Genomic DNA, 22,541 nt, shown 5'->3' with positions numbered 1-22,541 from the left:
CCGATAATGACCGGCGTTCTATACATTATCCCTTACATAATGGACACCTACTGCGTCATTGCAGCTAAATGGTCTTTTCACCGTTCTAAATGATTTCGCTGGCTACACAGGAGCCTGTACAAAATATCTGAAATAAGTAACCATAACAACATTGAAAGAGTCAAAGCCTCCATTTACAATTTTGAAAGACTTTAACAAGCTTACTTGTATTTACAACAACGAGTGACTTCAATATTTATTTTAACCTATTTGAGAAATGTTTCTTTTCTGAATGTAGTGTGTCAGTGTCACGTAACCGCTCATCTCGCATCCCATTCGCTATTCACCTCGCTAGTCAATGTTGGCCTACTTTACACAGTCTGCGGCCAACACGACAGTAGCAGCAACTCTACACATGGCCCATTTTTTTCTTCTTAAAAATATTGATTTTATTTGGGGACAATGACATGGCTCGATAGTTGGCTAGTGTTGTTGTTAAACATACTGTCAAATTATAATCACTGTTTGGAGAAAATGTCAACTTTGATGCGGTCATCTCAAATCCATTTGCTATTCAACTCGCTCCACAGGCTGCGGCCATACTGTAGCCTAGTAGTTCAAGTATTTTATTTGTCAGGTACACAGAACAACACAAGGTTAGACTGGGCACTGAGATTCTTAAGACAAGACAACGCAAGCACCTGGCATAACATAACATATAAGTACACAGAAAATAATTTACATCTATGCTGAGCTTAAATAAGTGAAACTTCCTAAATATACAGATAGCAATAAATAATCGACTATACTAACCCTAATACTAAAACTTCCTAAATTACAGATAACAATAAATAGTACATTATACTAACCCTAAATGCACATAAAACCTGTTTCATCCCTATGACCTATTCTAACCTAAGTCGAGTACAGTACAATAGTGCAAATTTGCAGATCAGTGACTAAGTCAATGACCATACAGGAGCCTGGTGGCGAGGTACAGTGAGGTACAGTAGTGCAATGTTACTGATAGTGCAACCAGTAGCTGAACTAGTACTATGGGCGATATTGTTCGTGAAAATCTTGATATTGATTTTGGGACAGTGACATGGCTGGTTAGCTAGCACATCTTATTGTCAAACATACTGTAAAATTATATTATTAAAATATACACCTCGTCGGGCATTATCCCTTATATATTATATGGCAGTTTATTAGAAACTTTTTATTCTTTTTGTCTGAAAGGTACAAGCAGATGCATAGGAGAATGACTTTAGAATTACATTTAGTCATTTAGCAGCCGCTCTTATCTAGAGCGATTCACAGTAAGTACAGGGACATTCCCCCCGAGGCAAGTAGGGTGAAGTGCCTTGCCCAAGGACACAATGTCATTTTGGCACAGCGGGGAATCGATCCGGCAACCTTCTGATTACTAGCCCGACTCCCTCACCGCTCAGCCATCTAACTCCCTAGAGAGCAGCTTTCTAATACGCTTCCCTCAGCCAATTTGATTATTTAATTGTTCATACTGCAAACCATTTCAGGCCGTTGGTTCATTCATTGTGGTTTTATTGCCTTCCACAGGACCTGTTTGCACTGGGCCTGCAAGCGAAACCACAAACATGTGGTGTCATACCTGCTGAACTCTGGTGCTGACAAAGAAATCCTCACAGCTAAGGATGAGTTAGCTGCTCAGCTAACCTCCAAACCAGAAATCAAAAGACTGTTGGGAGGCAAGCTGCAACTTTTTATGCTTTTGTCTTGTGTTCAATGACAATCCTGTTTCTGTTTGCTCAGAAAATGTTGATACTTGTCTTGGTTTCCACAGTCGAGGTAGACGAAGTGCCTGAAGTCAAAGAGCTTGAGTTGCCATTCATCCCAAATTACCTTTCCAACCCTCCGTTTATGTATAGTAAAATGGACAACAAGGCTGAGCTTGTCCTTAAACCGCTGTCAAACCAAAATGGTTCAGGCGGAGACCACTCAGAGGACCCACACAGCGACCCAGCTTCCCTCTTTCCCACCCACGAGTCACAGCAACTTCTGCAACTACAAAGCCTACCAGCCGATCCCACAGGCCCCAGGGAAGGAGCTTTCGTCCCAGTTTCTGAGCAGAATGGAGTGTCATCCAGCCTGGCAATGCACACTGCTAACGAAGCCCTGCCTATGGACCTCTCAGTGGAGCCCAATCTAGCCAACCATGGAGAGTACCCATACTCGGTGACCCATAACGGGCCTGTGTGTTCATCTGCACTGCCCTCCCCTAGCCCCAGCACCACTAGCAGTGGAAGCCAGGCCCAGGTGGCTAATGCTAATGCTAGCACCAACCCCTCAACTACCAGACAGCAGTCAGTCCCCCAGCAGCTGAACTGTGGTCAGACTGCTGGGGGGCCCATGCCTGCCTTCCAGCCCTTCTTCTTCACAAGCACGTTCCCGGTCAATGTACAAGGTATGGGATTAGCATGATGTTTGCTAGCTGCATCCAAACTCATAATGTTTGGGAATGCAACAGAGGTTTTTAATGTGTGTAATTTAAAGAAAATAACTGGGCATGTTCCAGGTATTGAGTTTTTTTTTGTCGTCTCAGAGCTGGTTTTGAAAGTGCGTATCCAGAACCCCAATGCACGTGAGAACGACTTCATCGAGGTGGAGCTGGACAGGCAGGAGCTGACATACCGCGCCCTGCTCAGGGTGTGCTGCCGGGAGTTGGACATCAGCGCTGAGCACGTGGAGAAGATCCGCAAGCTGCCCAACACCATGCTGAGAAAGGTATGGGATAGTCGTCACACAAGCACAAACACATGCATAACAATTTTAACACATATTTATGAAACCTTAAAAGAATGTGTGTTCTATCTATTGTCGTGTTTGTGTGTCCACAATGCTTCTGGCTTAAGATAACCCTGTCCGGTGTTGTAATCCACAGAGAACTCGTGGTCTTTTTAGGTTTTATTGCTTAAATATATCTAATTCACAGCAGTGTTCCTCCTACAAACACATAAAGTGAGATGCTCTGGGTTACCATGTAGCTGTTCTGAACACAGTCTAAGCATGGCAAACAGTTCTGGTCCCTTTAAGGGGCGATTGATTGCAAAACCGATTTTACCTTTTCATAGTTGAAAAATTACATTTTAATTTATAAATATAGCTGCAAGCAGCGATGCGGGTTCCTCTGCAAAATGGCAAAATATTATAAAAATGTACAATGTAGAAGGTCAAGAGTTTGACAACAAGAGAGCAACACGACATCATGTTTGGCCAACAACAATAGGCTGATGTAATTTCAAATCAATAAGATTTGAAAAACCATCAGTCAAAATGATATTTAATTTATTGACACAAAGATATTGAGGCAATGTGAAATTTACATAAATACACCCCTTTCAGCTATTTTGTATTGAATTTCTTATTCTATTTCACCTTATATAAAGACACATCTGCCCACAAACAACTTCCATCCATGCTGTTTCCCTCTCTCCCAGCACAGGTCATGCCAAGGCAGAAATGCTGAGGCGGCCGCAGGAGGTTTAGGGGTAGTCCAAACACATGCTTCCCACAATTGACATATTTTCTCCAAGATGGCTGAAAAACACCAGATTATGTAACTCTCCTTGAGTTGATCTCTTTCCAGAATCTCAGTCAATGCACAATTAACAATAATCATGTGGGCGAATGGGCTAGGGCAGAGCTTAGGTTCAGCTCCTTGCTAGAATAGCCTATGGCAGCACAGCAGCCGACTCTCTGGTCCCATTAAAATACACAACATGCACAAACAGTGTGATCAACAATATTATGTTAACTGATAAACAATAACATTACAAACATCTAACTGAACAAACACAACAACTGAAATCCCTCGCACGGTTGTTGTAACCGCACTATATTCCACAAGTCTTTGCCTATTTGACATACCACACTACATGCTGGGTACCCAAAGGGGGCTGACGCTGATTAGCTAGCTGTGCTCCGACTGTGTTTTGAGTATTAGCTTTGGTCATTTTACATTTACATTTATTCATTTAGCAGACGCTTTTATCCAAAGCGACTTCCAAGAGAGAACTTTACAAAGTGTATAGGTCACTGATAATAACAAGATAGCCCAAAAGCATTGCGGGTAGCCAAAACAAGAAGCACACATTGTGAACAACCCAAAAATAAGTGCCAAAGGAAAGAACCATAAGAGGATGTAGTTAAGCAAGTTACAATTAAACAACATGAATCTCTTAAGTGCAAGTGTACCTGTAGAAAAAGCAAGCAACAGTAAAAATTAAAATAAGATTAACTAAAATTGAATATTTTGCAGCGAATACAACAGTTTAAATCAGTTACCACTAACCAACAAGAGCAACAAGTCTCTGAGCAAGAGTCATTGTGATCCTTGAGGAAACTAGCATTGGGTTCAGCAAACCATTCCAAAGTACCGTTGTACTCCCGGAACAAGTGCGTCTTGAGCCTTCTCTTGAAGGTGGAGAGACAGTCTGTGTCTCTGATGGAGGTGGGGAGTTGATTCCACCACTGGGGGACCAGGCAGGAGAACAGCTTGTGTTGGGACCGGGCGGTCTTGAGCGGTGGGACCACCAGGCAGTTGTCTGACGAAGACCATAGGTGGCAGGTGGGGGTGTAAGGCTGCAGGAGAGACTTGATGTAGTCTGGTGCAGTCCCGTTCACTGCTCGGAAGGTGATGGGTGAATCTGATGCGGGCCGTGATGGGTAGCCAGTGGAGGGAAATGAGGAGCGGAGTAACGTGGGAGCGTCTGGGTCAGGGCTCCAGACTGCGACCAAATGGTCGCATTTTGCGACCAATTTTTGAGACAGTACAAGCATTTTTTACAAACACTTGCGCATGTGCGACCTACAAATTTTGAATTAATTGGGTGTGCACAATGTCAGCACACGTTAGAAACAACGCATAAATATGACGTTTTAGTAAGACAGCGATATCAGTGTTCCTTCTGCATTAGTACCGTAGCTAAAAGTCTAGGAAAGTTGAGGCTATTTTTCTCTAGGTACCTATAAACCTAGCTAAAAGTCTTGGAAAGTTTAGGTTATTTTTCGCTAGGTTCCTACGAACGTCTTAATCTGCCAGACAAGTGTGTTGCCCTTCGTTCTTTTGGTGAGTAGTTTCACGAGCCCTTCTTACCCGGCGTCATGGAGCCTAGCAGCTAAATATTTATTAAGCACTAGCGTTGCTACTGTATCCCTGCCTGTGTTTGAGCTGTTGCACTGTTATACTCAGTATCGTGTTGTGGTGTCGGAGGACTGATCGAAAAGTGAGCGAATACATTTAAGTCATTTAGCTAAGATTTGCATGTATAGTACGTAATGTCACATTTTAAAAAAATGTTTTAACTCAAGCTTATATGGTGCGTTGCTGTATATCAGTTGTAAAAAAAATGGACCCAGGCACACCCCACAATTTTCCCAGAAATTGTCCCAGGGGCGATTCTAGGATCAGACCTTTAGGGGTGCTCAGCCCCCAATGAGAATGTGCCTTGCAAAAGTGCTAAACGTAAACCCCCTTGCTAATATAAATCCCTTATTTCACTGGATAACAATTAATACATTTAAGTATTATTATGCAACATATTTAATGAAAAAACTAAGGATGTCCCTTTCTTCATGAACTACCAGCATCAAATGATAATAAACAATATATTTAAAAAATATAAATTTTTAGGGGTGCTGAGATTAAATTTAAGGGTGCTTGAGCACTCCTAAAAAGGGTCTAAAATTGCCACTGAATTGTACCCTCTCTAGTTACATTAATAAATGCATTGCAGGTCAATATAAGGTGTGCCCCTAAATTTTCTGCTTGCCCTCCTAAAATGTTCAGTCAGGGGCTACTATGCTCCTAGTAAAAAAAGTTAGTCTGGAGCCCTGGTCTGGGTAGATTGTAGACCAGGTGTGCCGCTGCATTCTGAATCCTCTGAAGAGGGCAGGTTGCTCGTGCTGGGAGACCGGCGAGCAGCGAGTTGCAGTAGTCCAACTTGGAGAGGACTAGTGCTTGGACAAGCAGCTGGGTGGAGTGCTCAGACAAGTATCTCCTGATCTTCCGGATGTTGTAGAGGGTGAATCTACACGACCGGGAGACTGCAGCAATGTGGGCCGTGAGGGAGAGCTCATCATTCATGGTAACCCCAAGGTTTCTGGTAGAGGATAAAGGGGTCACCGTCGCAGATCCCAGGGTGATTGAGAGGTCGTGGGAGATGGAGGGTTTGGCCGGGATGATGAGAAGTTCTGTTTTGGCGAGGTTCAGCTGGAGGTGGTGCTCGGTCATCCAGGCGGAGATGTCTGCGAGGCAGGCCTCAATCATAGCTGAGATGCCCGGATGGGTCGGGGGGAACGACAGGTCGTCAGCGTAGCAGTGGTAGGAGAAGCCATTGGAGGTGGTCAGCTTTGGGATAAAGGTTAAGAAATGGTTGACATTTTAAGGTGAAATTGTGCATGGTATATCAGAATGATGTCATCCTGTTTAACTAAACAGATAATCAAAATTATGACAGGCCAAAAGACTGCAGCTGAATTTGAACCTGTGATTTGAACCTTGCTCCTTACAGTGCACTGTCTTAGGCTACTGAGCTATTCTCAGTGTTGAGAACCATTGTGGTCAGTTACTGTATAGAAAAGTAAGCTATTTGTTCTGTGGCAAGCATTATTAGATTTGGCTGAAGTTTGAACAGCTGTAATTCAGTGATCTTTTCAGATATCAATGCAGGGGCAGGCAGGCAGGGCAGGCCAGCTGGATGAAGCTGTGTTGGGGGCAGGGCTGAAGAGAAGCTGTCCAGCTAGAGAGAGGTAGTCCAGCAAGGGGTCTGTGTTGCTCTTAGCATCCTCTGTTGCATCATCTGTTACACTCAGTATCCTCTGTTGTTGCTCTCATTATGCTCTGTTGCACTCTGTTGAACAGGCCTCTGCATTACCCTCCAGACCTGTAAAAGTGAAGGAAGGGTCCATGTTAGTAGTGAAACATGAAGCTTTTTCATCTGCACTTGATATAAACTACAGTTTTGACTGTGAAATGCAGTAGCACTAGTTCAAACTTGAATCCAAATGTGTTGACCTGATGGACACCCATGCAAAGTCAATCAAAACACGGTTTTGATTCCAGGCTCTGACTAGAGTATTTAACTCTGAACTGGTCAATATACACATCTGACCAAAGACCAGCTCGACCTTTGCCTGTAAACAGTGATTCTGACTATCAGAGACCTTTAGGTAGTTTGACCTAGTGAAATTGGCAAAACCAGCCTAGCTACCATAGGTCGCTTTCTCAGGCCAATGATGAATGAAACAGGCTTGCTTTGAAAAATCGTATATACTGGCTATCTTCAGCAGGCGCTTGTCTACAAAAAGCTGTCCTCCTTAACGTTTTTGGAGTATAATTGAGTGAAATACAAAATTGTTTACACACTGCCAGTGAGCGAGCCGAGTCTGACTCTTAGGCTAACGTCAAAACAATGTACCCCACTCCACTTGCAAGTTTTGCACTTATCACAAAAAAACATCTGGCTAAAAGCACAATTCCCACATCTCTTGAAGGCTGCCCTGCTGGTCTTTTTAGGTGTAGACCGAACTGTAAAATGGTGAATTTATGAACATGACGCGACCAAAGCATAGAACCAAAACTGAACTGTACTGCTGCTAGTGGTATGTGCCAGTGGAGCGAGTGGTACGTGACAGTGACTAGTGGTACATGCCAGTGGAGCGAGTGGTATGTGACAGTGGCTAGTGGTACGTGCCAGTGCCTCTACTGGCACCTAGTGGTATGTGCCAGTGGAGCTAGTGGTATGTGGCAGTAGCTTGTGGTACATGCCTGTGCCATTGCTGGTACATGACAGTAGCTAGTGGTACGCGACAGCGCCTCCACTGGTACATGACAGTGACTGTTTTGTTGATAGTGGTACACAAGTGTCTTGTGGCAGTTGCATTGGGTGTCTTGCAGCTTTAGTTTACTGTCATGTAACTGCTCCGCGGCCATTTTAGAAAAGGAGAACAGGCTATAAACTTTTATTTTTTAAATGTGTGGCGGCCTGCGGAAACCCATGGATGTCGCGGCCGCTCATTGTTAGCTATAAGCCATAAAAGATCGAAAATCGTTTTCTGTCAAAATTGAGATTTTTGATGTTTTGTATAGTTAACCAAATGCTCAGTTTGCCTGCTCTTTTGAGTGCTGCAGCAGAACAACTAATCAATTAAATAACTTGCTAAGGTTATTCATGTAGCCTATACTTAAACTGACATTTACATCCTCATTTCATTACAAACAAAAGGATTTTCTTCCATATCACTTTTTGACATTTAAAATTATGTAACTTCAGTTCTGATAAAGATATCTGAGTGATTTAAACAGATTTGTATCCAGGAGAGTTTGTAGTTTCCAATATGTACGATACCCAGAAAGTACATTTGCAATCATAGGGTGTAATTTATTGACATGGTTCTTCATATGAAAATAATGAACTATTATTAACAACTATATTTACTCAGAGGATCGAAATGCAAATGTAGGCTACTGTTGACTTCAGTTATTACAATTAATTATATACGCCACTAGGAGGAGCTGATAACAACACAACAATGTGCATTAGAGACATAGGAGAGTCTACAACGGTGGCTCATGTGCACGCTTAAATTCAGTTACTCTGAGTAAAATAATGTGTTACTAATTCATTACGTGTGTACAAGTCTGCTTTACGTTACAGTCACACCATTACACTATAGGCAATATCATGTCTAAATCGACTACTTTGTATGGTGAGCTTGTAGTGAGACATCAAAAGTATGGTTTGGAGTCTGTTAGCACGAGCAGTTTAATTTATATTTAAAAATAAAAGTTTATAGCTTGTTCTCCTATTCTAAAATGGCCACGGGGCAGTTACACTACAGTAAACAAAAGCTGCAAGACACCCAATGCAACTACCACAAGACACTGGCATACACTATCAACAGAACAGTAACTGTCATGTGCCAGTAGAGGCACTGGCATGTACCACTAGCCACTGTCACGTACCAGTGGAGGCACTGGCACATACCACTAGCCACTGTCACGTGCCAGTGGAGGCACTGGCATGTACCACTAGCCACTTTAACGTGCCAATGGAGGCACTGGCATATACCACTAGTTACTGTCACGTACCACTCGCTCCACTGTCACGTCCCACTCGCTACAGTACAGTACAGTTTCGGTTTTTACCGCTACTGTTCTTAGCCTATGCGGTCTCCCTTGCGTCCGAACTCACTCAAATTACAAAGAATTTCACGACCCTATGCACAATTCTGAGCCTACAGGTCTGTGGGGAATCGTTTGTTCTCCTAAAAGCTGCCCTCCTCTACCTTTTTGATGAATTTGCCGAGATGCTAAATGATTCACTACAGTAATTACAAACACAGAGGGAAAAAGCTAGCTAGCTACTTTTCGAGTTCGGTTTTCCATCACTTCAAACTCACGATCTAAAGGTTTCAAAGTGCTCAAACCTTCACTATAATTCAAGAGTAGTGTACTTTCACGAGCCCAATCATTGATTCTAGATTAAAATCCTTAAAAATAGGATTTACCGAACGTGGCTGCCTCCAACACGGCTATCAGGCGATTCTAGTTGAAAAATAATTTATATTCCTAACGGCGAGCTGCGATTGGAAGCGAAATGAAACAGGAGCTAAAGACCAAGGGTGGGGGCTTGGTCAGCACACCATTTCCAGAAAGGATGTGTGTGCATCCCGCCAAGCTCGTGCGTGTGTCAAGTTGTTGTTCCCCATGAGAAATAAGGCATGTATACCAATTTTCAGGCATTTTGGAGTAACGGGGTATTGGGGAAATCACGTAGACTTTGGGCGTGTTTTATAGCGCCACCCATGGGCGTACATGGGCCACTAGCCGTCCGGGAGTAATGAGTGACCTGTTGGATCATTGGGCCAAATTGGAAAAAATCGAGTCCAGGACTTTTTGAGCTATTGGGCCATTTAGCGGACAAATATAATAATAAGAATAATAATAAGAATACTAACAAAAAATATAGCAGCAAGCAGCGATGCGGGTTCCTCCACAAAATGGCAAAATATTATGAAAATGTACACACCAAGAGTTTGACAACAAGAGAGCAAAATTACTTCATGTTGGGCCAACTACAATAGGCTGAATGGGGATTTGAACTCATGAGTATAAGGTTACAAGGCAGCCTCTCTATCCTCTCTGCTAAACACAAACTGTTGAGAATGTATGAGTAAAAAGGTCATAGTATTAGCTTTGGTCAGCTTTGGGACAAAGGTTAAGAAGCGGTTGGAATTTCAAAGTGGAATTGCATGAAATTGCGCATGGTATTTCATAATGATGTCATCCTGTTTAACTAAACAGATATTCAAATTTAAGACAGGCTAAAAGACTGGATTCAAACCTGCAACCTTATGCTTTGCAGGTCACTGTCCCAGTCCATTGAGCTATTCTCAGTGTTGAATAATGTTAAGTTCAGTTACTGTATAAAAAAGTACGCTGTTTCTTCTGTGGTAAGAGTTGTTAGATTCAGCCAAAGTTTAAACTACTCAAATTCAATCATATTTTGACATGCCAACGTGAAATTGTTGATGGTACTTCAGAGTGATGTCATCTTGAACCCAATAAGGTTTGAAAACCATCAGTCAAAATGATATTAGATTTATTGACACAAAGATATTGAGGCAATGTGTACATTTACATAAATACATTCCTTTCAGACATTTTGTATTACATTTCTCATTCCATTTCACCCTATATAAAAATACACCTGCCCGCACACTACCCCCCAATCCATGCCGTTTACCTCCCTCCCAGCACAAGTCAAGCCAAAGCAGAAATGCTGTAGCGGACGCATGACCAAGATAGAACATGATAGACGTCGACCAAAAATCGCCTCCCACAATCAAAACACAATGCACGCAACACTGTTTCCAGAATTTTTCAAAGATGGCTGAAACCGCTTTGCAGAACAATAGTCATCTTACAATCAAGAATGGCCTTGTTGGCAAAAAGTCTATGGCATAGCCCATGATCATCTCCTTGCCAACATAAATGAATAAAGGCCGACTCTCAATTCCCATTAAACCACACAACATGCACTCACAGGGTGACCAACGAGATTATTTTAACTAAAAAACAACAATATTACAAACATCTAACTGAACGAACGCAACAACTGAAATCCCTTGCACAGCTGTTGTAACCAAACTATTTTCCACAAGTCTTGGTGTTTTTTGACATGCCGCACTGCATGCTGGGTACCCAAGAGCGCTGACGCTGATGATCTAGCTGTGCTCCGACTGCTTGATATGACAAGATGCTAGTGACGCGCTAGGGGTGGCTCCTGAAATGTAACGCGTCTTTTCTGCCTTGAAGCTGCATGCGCATCATCATCAAGAGCCCATGTACATGTCAAGATAACATCGAAGCTAACAATTTCGCCAAATCTGACTGCAGCTTTATATACCATATGTAGCCTACTGTGTTATGGGTGTTTGAGTTAAACAACTTGCTTACTGAATTCAATGGCTGTTAAATGTCAAATCCAACTATACATTTATAAAAGAGAGAGTTCCAATCAAATCTGAATTATTTTTAAACCTAGAGCTAAACCTTTGCCTAAACTGACATGCACCAACTCTTGAGAACTGAGTTTCAACATTCATTTACACATTTAGTCTCTATTTTTTACTCTACTCTTAAGGCATAACCATGTTTAACTTAATGTCTGCGCCTCTCTGTCACCATCTGTCTCTGGAGTGGGAGGTGGGGGCTTCACAGGGTTTCTAAAAGTGTAAACAAGTTAAATGTAAGACTTTTTAAGACCTTTTAATACCCCTTCCAATTGAAATTAAAGACCAAATTTACGATGGAAATACAGATCAAAAGTGGAAATTGCAGTAATCTTCCCAAACACTGATGTCTGTTCAATATGAACAGTATGGTAAAATCAGTTGAGTTTAAGTACATTGACTAAATGTGTGTAATGCGAAAGGATAACGCAAAAATGGAATCGCTGTCCTAAATTATATTTTTTATTACACAATGGTGGAGCAGAAACTAGCAATTCCACGAATCCCATGGAAAGAAAGGCAAATGTGTGAGATGTACTGATGTGGAGCACAAATCATCCAAGAAGCAGTACTTCTCTTGAGTGGTTTTTATTCAGATGACTAATCATTGGATTCAGGTCAAAAGTATATAACTTGAACTGGTTTCATTACTTAAGACACTAAAAGTCATAAGGCGCCCATAAGCCGCAACCCCCCCAAACACGCGTCCGTGTCTTATTGTCCACACGATCATATACAATTATATCTAAAACGAACTTACAAAGAGCTCGGTTACACTACCAAAGTTGAATTAGTAATGTCATTAGCGATGCCAGCGTTATTTTGCTAGCTAGCGTATAACATTTCAATGGGTCTTGCAGCTGTTAACTGAAATGATAATGAAATGTTATGTTCTACTAGCCATTTGCCTACTTTAGCAAGTCACTGTATTTTCAAGCCCTGATAATGTAACTAAGACGACACAGTAAATAATTCCTCTTTCAATTAATTAGCCCCCGTTCAATCATAGATCCACTCAATCATACACCCTCCACCACACGACAAATTCACGACGAGGCCCCCCTGGTGGCCGAGGCCCCGGGCAACTGCCCGACTTGCCCAATGGGACGCACCGCCCCTGTGTATACTTAATAATTTATTGTATTTCTTAGGGATGCACGATATTGAATTTTAGCCGATATTCGATATGCCGATATTTACAAGCTCATTTTGGCGATTGCCTATGCCGATACCGATATATACACCTCTGCTTTTTAATTATTGAAAAGTCTCTCCTGTACTAGAATTAATCTGTTATTAGGATGGGGTACTTGCTGTAGATACGGGACATTAAAAACTTGATTTGTATCATTTTAGAAATAGATATTCACTCATGAAAACTATTGAAATGATTTCAAATATGGCAGATTTATTTATATTTTCACGTCACAATTTTCATACTTGAACAGTACCTCCTTGAACTCGAACAACTACAGTTTCCTTAAAACTGTGTTGTTGACAATGACACATTCTTGACACATATGCACAGAAATGCAGCTGTAACTCTGTAAACTTAAAATGTATCGCATCACTGACACTTTACAAACTCCGCAAATAGCCATTTTGTCATCATCCTTTGATACTTTGAAGTCCTGCCACACAGCCGACATGTTGAATCATGTTGTTGGCGCTCATAGTAATTTCTAAAACGGATTGTTCCAATCCTTGATTCTGATACTGCGCATCAAATATTTCAAGTAAAAAAGACGTTACAAAGTTACACGGTAGCAAGCGACTTAGTCGTAAAGAGAATGGCACCATTTTTTGTGAATTTTGATTTGCTGGGTGGGCTGACGTTTGGCGAGTGGTGGGAGACTATTGACAGAATGGAGGAGAGAGTTTAAAGAGACCAGGCATGCAGAGAAGACAGAGGCTGAAATCGAAGCGTTAGCAAAGGCAAGGAATGAAGCTGGCACTATAAAGACCATATGGGCCGTCCACTGTTATCAATCTGTTGCGTGGCAACGATTTATGTAAGAACTATACTTTGTAGTGGCGGAAGAATGACGGTTTATTATTAAACAATTTTGTTTCTTAAATTTGATTGTCTTTATTTATGAAACCATATCAAATATTTGTAGTAACAGTTTTAGAAATAAATAAGGCCCGCAAGTCCGTGTTTTGAGCGGATTTTAGAACAGGTAAGGGGAGTTGTTAGGCACAATGCGAAGGGGTTATTGCTTAATTAAACATTTGCTTCGCATGCGCATAATTTGCATGTCACCTTATCGGCCAGGTACATCGGCAGAAAGTTTCATATCTGCAGATGCCGATAATTACGTTTTGAAGCTTTTATCTGCCTATACCGATGACGTGCAGATATTATCGTGCATCCATAGTATTTCTGCCTATGCAATAATATATATATTTTCACTCAAGTATGCTTGAAATTAACATTTTAGATATTCACAATATTTTCCAATTTTACATAGTCAAAATTATTGCAATATTATCTCTAATATTCAATATATCGCCCAGCCCTATTTCAAAGCAGAACTTATTTGAATTTTTCTGAGATTTGGAACTGCACACTGTCTTTTTAAAGGAGATGGCAGGAAATGATCAAATGGAGCTGTGGTTCAAAGCAATGCCACCCATCCAGTTTTGAGAAAGGCTGCTGTCATATCGCGTTATCTGTAGTGAACTAGCATCTCTTGTTTTATAGATTCAAATACATTTCTTCCAGCTCTTCCATGCTCCCTGACTAATATACAAACAACATGCAGCATGCAAAATCCCCACATTATAATTTGCATTCATCCAGACTCCATTGTAGACTGCTCCTGACTCAAGAATAACACTAGTCTTCTGTCATTCTTAAGCATGCTTGCATGTGATTTCTGAAACAAAATGGTTCCTTGTGTCCACAATAAGTTTGACTGAGTGTTACTTTGATGTCCCACAGGACAAAGACGTGGCCCGGCTGCAGGACTTCCAGGAGCTGGAGGTAGTCCTGGAGAAGGCAGAGGGCCTGTCCCTGTTCTCTGCGGCTGGCAGTCTCACAGACAGACCCTGTTATAACATGAAGGCTTCTAGGCTCACCTATTAGAGCCCCGGTCGCTCGCTTCAGCATGGATTGGCAGAGTTACCGCCTACCACACATACCGAGGCCCACCAAAATGTGGGTGCTCCAGAATTGCAGTGGTTCTTAATTCGATGTTCATTCAGTTTGTCCCAGTTCGGTGTCTCTTAGACAACATTATTGGATTTGTTTTCCCAAATGTTCCTGTTCTATATCTTGTCCACCTCCTCTTCTCTTTCCTTCCCTTTTTTCACAACGGTCCGTGTACGGTCCTTGTAACTAACCAGAGCTAACACATTACTCTAGCATGATGTCCTCGGTAATGCACAGAAGAATTTGGAACCCTATCTTTCTCTTTTCCCTCTCCCTATGTCCAGCTCTCTCTCTTATGTCAATCGTTCTACCCCTGTACTTCGAGACCCAGTGGAAGATGTGACAAAAGTTCATTGTCTTGTCTTCCTTGTTGGATGTACTTGATGGCCGTGCATTAACCATATATGGGCGTTTAGGTAACCATCCAACGACTATAATCATGGATGAGGGGAATATGGCTTTCGCAATGTTCTCCAGCCACTCTAGGAAGGTCTGCTGTGTAGTACCATGTCGCACTGCAGCCTCACAGAGCAACATCCTATACGCCTGCTTCAGAGCTCATTACAGATGAGGAAGTTCCACTAGCATCCACACACTCAAGTAATACTAGACAGGTTTTGTCCAAAAAAGTGGAATCAATATTAATGGCCATGGAGAAGTTAAAAAAAACTTTCACACTTTTATTTTGTTCATATCCAGTTTAGCAGTCTTATTTTAGGCTCAGTGGTTCAATTGGGCTGTTTATGAATCCACTGCCTTTGCATAGAGGTGTGATTAGAATAGTAGTAGTAGGAACTTCGGACAGGGCCTTAACAGCTGTCACTCAACTGTCATTCATTAAGTGTGACCTTAATAACTGCTTTGTTGGCACACAAATGGTAAAGCTTTTATTCCTTCTGTACCAATACTATGACATAAGTTAACTACTTGACAGATAACTTGGTTGCACCACTGACATAAAGTATGGAAATTAACCCTAAACACTGGAGAAGAAAGCATTGCTTCTGCTCAGCTTTTTTTACCTTGTTTATTTGGCAAAAGGTGTATTTTAGGGGGTTATTTTAATCAGACTATAACTAGTTCATACTTTCGGCAGTTTGTTTGGCTTTCAATGTACCCAAGTGTGTCCCTTTTGACAACAGCTTTTTGGTATATTACTGAAATACTGTCAACTGTAAATTTAGTTTTATAAGTAAAGTGTAAAGTTAAAACCACTTCAGTGCACTTTAGGGTTATTAAAGTCCCAGCAAAAGGGGCGGTTGAGTTTTTAAGCCTTAAGATCGTCAAACCCTCCCAATTGAATACTTTAGTTTACATACTTCCAATAACTGTCTAAACCAAAAACAAGCATATTGCCAGCGAGAGTTTCCTGAAGTCTATCAATTGTACACCAGATCTTTGCTGTAGAACTTTATTTTGAGTCTGAGAAGGAACAGAAATGTAGCTGAGGGTTTTCATGTCATATTTGGTATACCTGATGATTGTTTGAGCGCTTCCGCAACAATTCCAAATCAACTTTCCCTGAAAGTTTGGCTTTTGTCATCCAGTGTGTCAATTTGAATTTATATTGTGATGCGAAAACAGAGTCAATACATAACATTAATTTAGAGACTAGAGGTCAAGATGTCAAAACACTATTCCTCAGTTGTGTTTGCCAGTTTAAATCTGATGATACTGCATTTTTGTAAAGCTATGATGTTTGCTACTTTATTCCTTTGTTGGTAATAACAGTGTGTCCACTTGAAATGCCGGGTCTTTGAACCTGAGAATTGAGAAGGCTAGGATTTTAAGAGACAATGGGTGAGGAAGCTACTCACAGGCCACTGTGTTCATTTGTACTAAGCTGTAGGCCAAGATTTGTAGCCTCAATGTTGATAGAAAATGCTTTATGCTGCTGTATACACATGAACTTCTAAGGAAAACAACTCTAATATTTGCTCCAGGCTGGTTTACTTTGAGTTGAACTAAGTTGAAGTTAAAAGTGTAGTAAGTGCCCCATTACATACATTCTATGTACAATCAACAGTTGATAAGAAGGCAGAATTTTTTTACAGTTTTAGTGGATACCTTAAGCTCTGACTGTATTAGTGATATGGTTATAGATTTTTATTGATTTGTATTTTTTAAACAAGCTAGGCCTATATCTTCAATTGTTATCAAGTGTGTCAACAGTATATGGAAGTTTGTCAGAATGGGGGATGGGTTCAGAAGGCATATATTGCACAGATTTTGGCTGTGGGGGAATTAGTTAAGTGTGTTCAGGAAGTAGCTAAAGACAAGGAATAGGACTGGGTGGGGCGTCGTTTTGTGTTCCTAACCATTTTGAGTGCTTTATGAAATGATGAGTATGTGCAGAAGATTGTGCTTGGTTGAAGAAACTGGATAATGACAAAATGCCTCTGGCCATTTTGTGCCCAATGTTTGAGAGCGTGACCAGTGTTGGGATTATCCTCTCTTTCTTCCTGGTTGTGTGAACTCAACGTTGTACTGGTTGATTGATTGTGTTCTAGAGAGAGAATACAGTTTGACTTAACCTATGCATTCAGAGTCTGATATTTTTATATGTGCCGTGTACCTTTTGATAAATTACTTAGGCAATGTTTAACCTGTGTTTGGTTTTGGAGGCCTGTATCTGTTCTTTGATAAAGCATGGTGAATAACTTTGAACATTCTTTCTTGTTCTTTGAAAGTTGTGGTTTTGAAGGATCGGTATATGGGGGGTGTTTCAGAAAGCAGGGTTACATACTCAAATTACAACTCTGCGTTGACTGACTCAAACTCAAAGTTGACAGTTTCACAACAGTTCGTAAAAATGTGGTCAGTCAACTCGGAGTCTAGTTAATCTTGAGTAAAGCTTGCAAACTAGGATATACAATGCCCTCATCAATGGAACACAATTTACACTATCATGGTAAAAGGAGAAAAAAGGAGATAAAAAAGACTTGAACGCCTATTTCTCCCCAGTGAAATTAGAAATATTAATGACGATATTTAATAAAGAAAAAAACAATGCCATAGCAGCAGCCAGTGGTGGACTCGGGGGCGTTTACCCACCCTGATGCCCTCCGTGAGCAAAATTGTCCTCCTGGATGCCCATATGGTAGATTAAACATGTTAAAGGGTCCTCTACAGTGGCCCAGTGTGCAAGAAAATGTGATAAACTGCCTTCTAGGGTGCCTTACCAGTGGAGAAAACATAAGGTAACCTACCAGTGGAGAGAACACGATGCAGTACCCTCTAGGGTGCCTTATCAGTGGAGAAAACATGCATCTTATTTTGACTAAATTATAAAAACGACGAGTCCAACGTATTGTATTACATGAAGCTTTTTTGCAAAATATTGGCACGCACAGATTTACTGTTGATGTCCCTGCGCAAGCTGAAATCAAACTGCACATATATTGGGTAAAGCAAGGGAAGTTTGTATCATCAATTGTATTGTACACTTCTTGTGTGCAATACACAAGCTTGGAAGAAAAAATAAACATGATGAGTGAGGGGCCTGTGCCTCAGTAGAGCTTTATGTCTAACAATGCCCCTGTACCCCACCATATGCAGCTTGTGACCTTAACATTTTGTTCGCCCCTGCCCCTCAGATAGCCAGAGTCCGCCACTGGCAGTAGCAAAAGAACGTGAGTTGACGTGGCAGCAGGGGTGCAGATGGACTTTTTGAACTGGGGGGGACCAATGTCAACAAATGATTCAAATTCAATTAGTTATTTTGCGTAATGTAATATACATGTATATACAGTACATATATATATGCAATGTTTATTGCAGCTTCAGTATATGAAGCTGCAATAAATATTAGTATGTCAATCACGCATCAAAACTTCATGCCCTCTGCAAATGTTTTATTTAAACATTTGCTGATCTCAGTAGGATGTAAATTATTACAAATATAACAATGTGTATGTAAACGGTCGTCGTCGTCGTCGTATAAAGTATAAACATTTAAACAATAGATTTACATAAATAAAAATAAGTATAGCCTTCATAGCATGAAATGTGAAATACAATTTACGCTTAAATTAAATATTCTGAATTCCCTCTGCAAGTATGACTTTTCTTTGTAATTGTCTTTCCAATAATAACAAAAATTTATCTAGAAAAAAAAGAATTCCCTCTGCAGCCAAACAAATTTACCCTCTAGAAGCAGACTCAATAGGTCCCAAAACATCTCTCCTCCTTTCATTTCCCTGAAGATATTGCTGGGCTGTCTGTATTGTCTGTCCAGTTTGTCAAGTCTGTCTTGGTGAATATGGCAAACAGCAATGCCATTGAGCCTTTTTTGTGTCATGGTTGATCGCAACCAATATAATGAAAGGGAGCAAGCCAAACATTTCAATTTTAAGCAGCCAAACCAACGGGGCTACTAGCGTCATCTCCATGACAACCAGGAAGATGCCAAGCCTAAAAGCATAAACGCCGGCTCCAAAAATACTTTAAAATATAGCTGCAAGCAGCAATGTGGTGGCCAAGCAGTCAAATGACCCTCAAAACACTTTAGAAATCCTCAAAACAGGGTACCGAGTGCATGCAGCAAGTTTGGTGTGAATCCATCAAAGATTTGCTGAGATATGACCTAACTTCATGTTTGCTGGCTTAACGGCACATTTTGATTGCCTGTACCGGGCAAACGGTTCAGAAAATCCAAAAATCATGTGATGGCCTTTGTGAGGCTTGGTCTGAAGATAATCTCTGCCAAATTTGGTGAAGATTGGACAATATGTGTAGGAGGAGTAGAGAAAAAACGTTTTTCAATTAATTCAAAATGGCGGCCGCATCAATTCGGCTATTATCACAAATGATGATGGGTCACACACGGGACGTCCCAAGACATCATGAGACGAATGAATCACTTAATAAAGGCAAACAAATCAATAGTTATTGGCCAAAACACATTTTTGCTTCCTGCGGCCACGCCCAGTGATCACGTGACACCAAATTGTGTAGTTATCCTCAGAAGAGGGTTCCGAGTCATCGTACCAAGTTTGGTGTTGATATCTCAAAGATTTGCTAAGATATGACTTCACTTCCTGTTTGGCTGCTTTTCTGCTGAATTTGATTGGCTGTACCAGACAAACGGTTGTGAGGATCAAAATTCTAATTGATAACTTTTGTGAGGCTTGGTCTGAAGAGCATATCTGGTCATTTTGAAGAAGATTTGACAAAAATTGTAGGAGGAGTAGGCTTTCAAAGGTTTTTGATAAAACCGAAAATAGCGGAAAATCTACATAACCGAAATTGACGCCATGTTGTGCTTTGAACTCGTCTTGATCCAGGGAATCCATTGGTACCTCATTTCTAAAAATCGGTCATACGGTTCAAAAGTTGCATGTGTAAACACAAGTCCAACTTTGACCCATTGGTGGCGCTAGAGTGGTCTAATGGGAGACATGAAACTTGGTGTAAGTATAAAAGGGACTGTCCTTAATGAGTGTGCCAAATTTCACAAAAAGTTGTCGATGGGGTCTAGGGGCTGCCATAGACTCCCATGGTACAAGAATTACAAATAATAAAACCACCAATAAATATAGCTGCAAGCAGCAATGGCGGGTTCCTCCTTAACATTGCAAACCATTACCAAATTGACATGACACAGACATGTATTTCACACATGTACACAACATTTCAAGACAATTGGATCAATGGCTGATTTAAAGTCATTTTCTTAAATTCTTGACAAATTGTCACTGTAGAGAAATATCCATGATGCCGACATTATGGGTTCTTGATACTCTTTTATTCCCTATGAGCAATATAAGGCATTAGTACTAACTTTTAGAAATTTTGGACAAACGGGGTTAAAATGCCGTCGTCGTCATCTACCTCTTGTCCGGGAGTCAGGTCACGGGGGCAGCAACCTAAGCAAGGAGGCCCAGACTTTTCTCTCCCCGGCCTCTTCCACCAGCTCTTCCTGGGGGACCCTGAGGTGTTCCCAGGCCAGCCGAGAGACATAGTCCCTCCAGCGTGTCCTGGGTCTTCCCCGGGGCCTCTTCCCAGTGGGACGTGCCCGGAACACCTCACCAGGCAGGCGTCCAGGAGAAATCCTGATCAGATGCCCGAGCCACCTCAGCTGGCTCCTCTCGACGCAGAGGAGCAGCGGTTCTACTCTGAGCCCCTCCCGGATGACCAGGCTTCTCACCCTATCTCTAAGGGAGAGCCCGGACACCTTGCGGAGAAGGCTCATTTTGGTCGCTTGTATTCGCGATCTCGTTCTTTCGGTCACCACCCATAGTTTGTGACCATAGGTGAGGGTAGGAACGTAGATCAACTGGTAAATACAGAGCTTCGCCTTTTGACTCAGCTCCTTCTTCACCACGACGGACCGATGCAGAGCCCGCATCGCTGCGGACGCCGCACCGATCCGCCTGTCGATCTCACGCTCAATTCTTCCCTCACTCGTGAACAAGACCCCGAGATACTTGAACTCCTCCGCTTGGGTCAAGATCTCCTTCCCGACCCTGAGATGGCACTCTTTTCCGGTCGATAACCATGGCCTCAGATTTGGGGGTGCTGATTCGCATCCCAGCCGCTTCACATTCGGTCCAACAGGACCACATTATCTGCAAAAAGCAGCGACCCAATCCTGAGGCCACCAAACCGGACCCCTCAACGCCCTGGCTGCGCCTAGAAATTCTGTCCATATAAGTAATGAACAGAATCTGTGACAAAGGGCAGCCCTGGCGGAGTCCAACCCTCATCGGAAACAAGTTTGACTTACTACCGGCAATGCAGACCAAACTCTGGTACCGGTCGTACAGGGACCGGACAGCCCCAATCAGGGAATCCGGTACCAGTACTCTCAGAGCACCCCCCACATGAGCCCCCGAGGGACACGGTCGAACGCCTTTTCCAAATCCACAAAACATGTGTAGACTGGTTGGGTGAACTCCCATGTACCCTCCAGAGTTGAAATGCCACCCTTTTGAAAGTGACAACTTTGAAGCATGTTCTGTCAGGCCACCTGTGCTCTGGGCAGGCCCATCATGCAGAGATCCATTCTTTAAAAGCTTTGATTACAACAATAACTTTATGAATGGGAAGATACACTTTAGTAAAGGACGTGTATGTAATGTAAGGACGACAATTACATTAAGGCCTATATGTATAGTTATATATGTATATATTTCATACAATATAGCAAGGTAGCTGACTTCACCACTCCTGAATGTGCCTTTCATCAACCCCAAGTTTGCATGCTACAGGTCTGTTGCTGCTTGTGAGTGCTTTCTGCACAGCTTTCTGTTTGAAAGATAAAGTATAAGAATGTTTTGGCAATGCTACTTCATATTTCTACACAAAGTAGAGACACACGCAGCTTCAATTTTACACTCAGCGTTTGTTTGACCTCCTTGTCTAGTTGTTTGTCTGCAGCATTTAATCAAAGGAATATGGTATATGACAGCAATATTTTTTTATGTAACACACCTTTCTTACATCACAAGTGGCCGCAGCTTTGCCCCTAATGGTCTAGGACTTCCCCTAGCTGCATTGCAAATCAAGAATAGAGCCTTTTCATTTGGCCCAGTGGCAGACTGTCTGAGGTTGTCAAATGTCACCACTCATGGAATGCTTCTTGTCCAATAAAATAGACTTACTTGAATGGAACTAATTGTTGTGCACTTATTTATATTCCAGTTATAAATAAACATCAAGACAAATTTTACATGGAAAAAGTTCCTTCCTAATTGCATTTACTCTTATTTCATCTCTCATACTCTCATACTATCTATGTTTCAGGATTTTGAGACCTGTTTACCATTGCATACAAAATCGGAAATGCAATACCATCAAGATCCACATGGGCCTTTATTTCAAGCCAAGAAGTGAAGGGAGGGGGCTT

The 22,541-nt window shown here is 41.7% G+C and overlaps 1 protein-coding gene across 6 annotated transcripts in view; it reads left to right on the top strand.

Annotated features, from left to right (window-relative positions):
• The window catches only part of LOC124465506 (multidrug resistance-associated protein 1-like), a 167,021-nt gene that overhangs the window by 1,379 nt on the left and 143,101 nt on the right, over nucleotides 1-22,541 (top strand). For 5 of the 6 annotated variants that reach the window (XM_047017327.1, XM_047017325.1, XM_047017326.1 and 2 more), the window contains exons 2-4: nucleotides 1,561-1,709; nucleotides 1,805-2,425; nucleotides 2,564-2,745. In XM_047017327.1, the coding sequence (XP_046873283.1) occupies nucleotides 1,561-1,709; nucleotides 1,805-2,425; nucleotides 2,564-2,745 (952 nt within the window). Of the gene's footprint in view, nucleotides 1-1,560; nucleotides 1,710-1,804; nucleotides 2,426-2,563; nucleotides 2,746-14,482; nucleotides 17,360-22,541 lie in introns of those variants that run through there. The other variant, XM_047017331.1, reaches the window with a different exon arrangement.

The sequence above is a fragment of the Hypomesus transpacificus genome, unplaced genomic scaffold, assembly GCF_021917145.1.
Source record: "Hypomesus transpacificus isolate Combined female unplaced genomic scaffold, fHypTra1 scaffold_52, whole genome shotgun sequence".
Classification (NCBI taxonomy): Eukaryota; Metazoa; Chordata; class Actinopteri; order Osmeriformes; family Osmeridae; genus Hypomesus; species Hypomesus transpacificus.
This window is presented reverse-complemented; position numbering and strand designations above follow the sequence as displayed.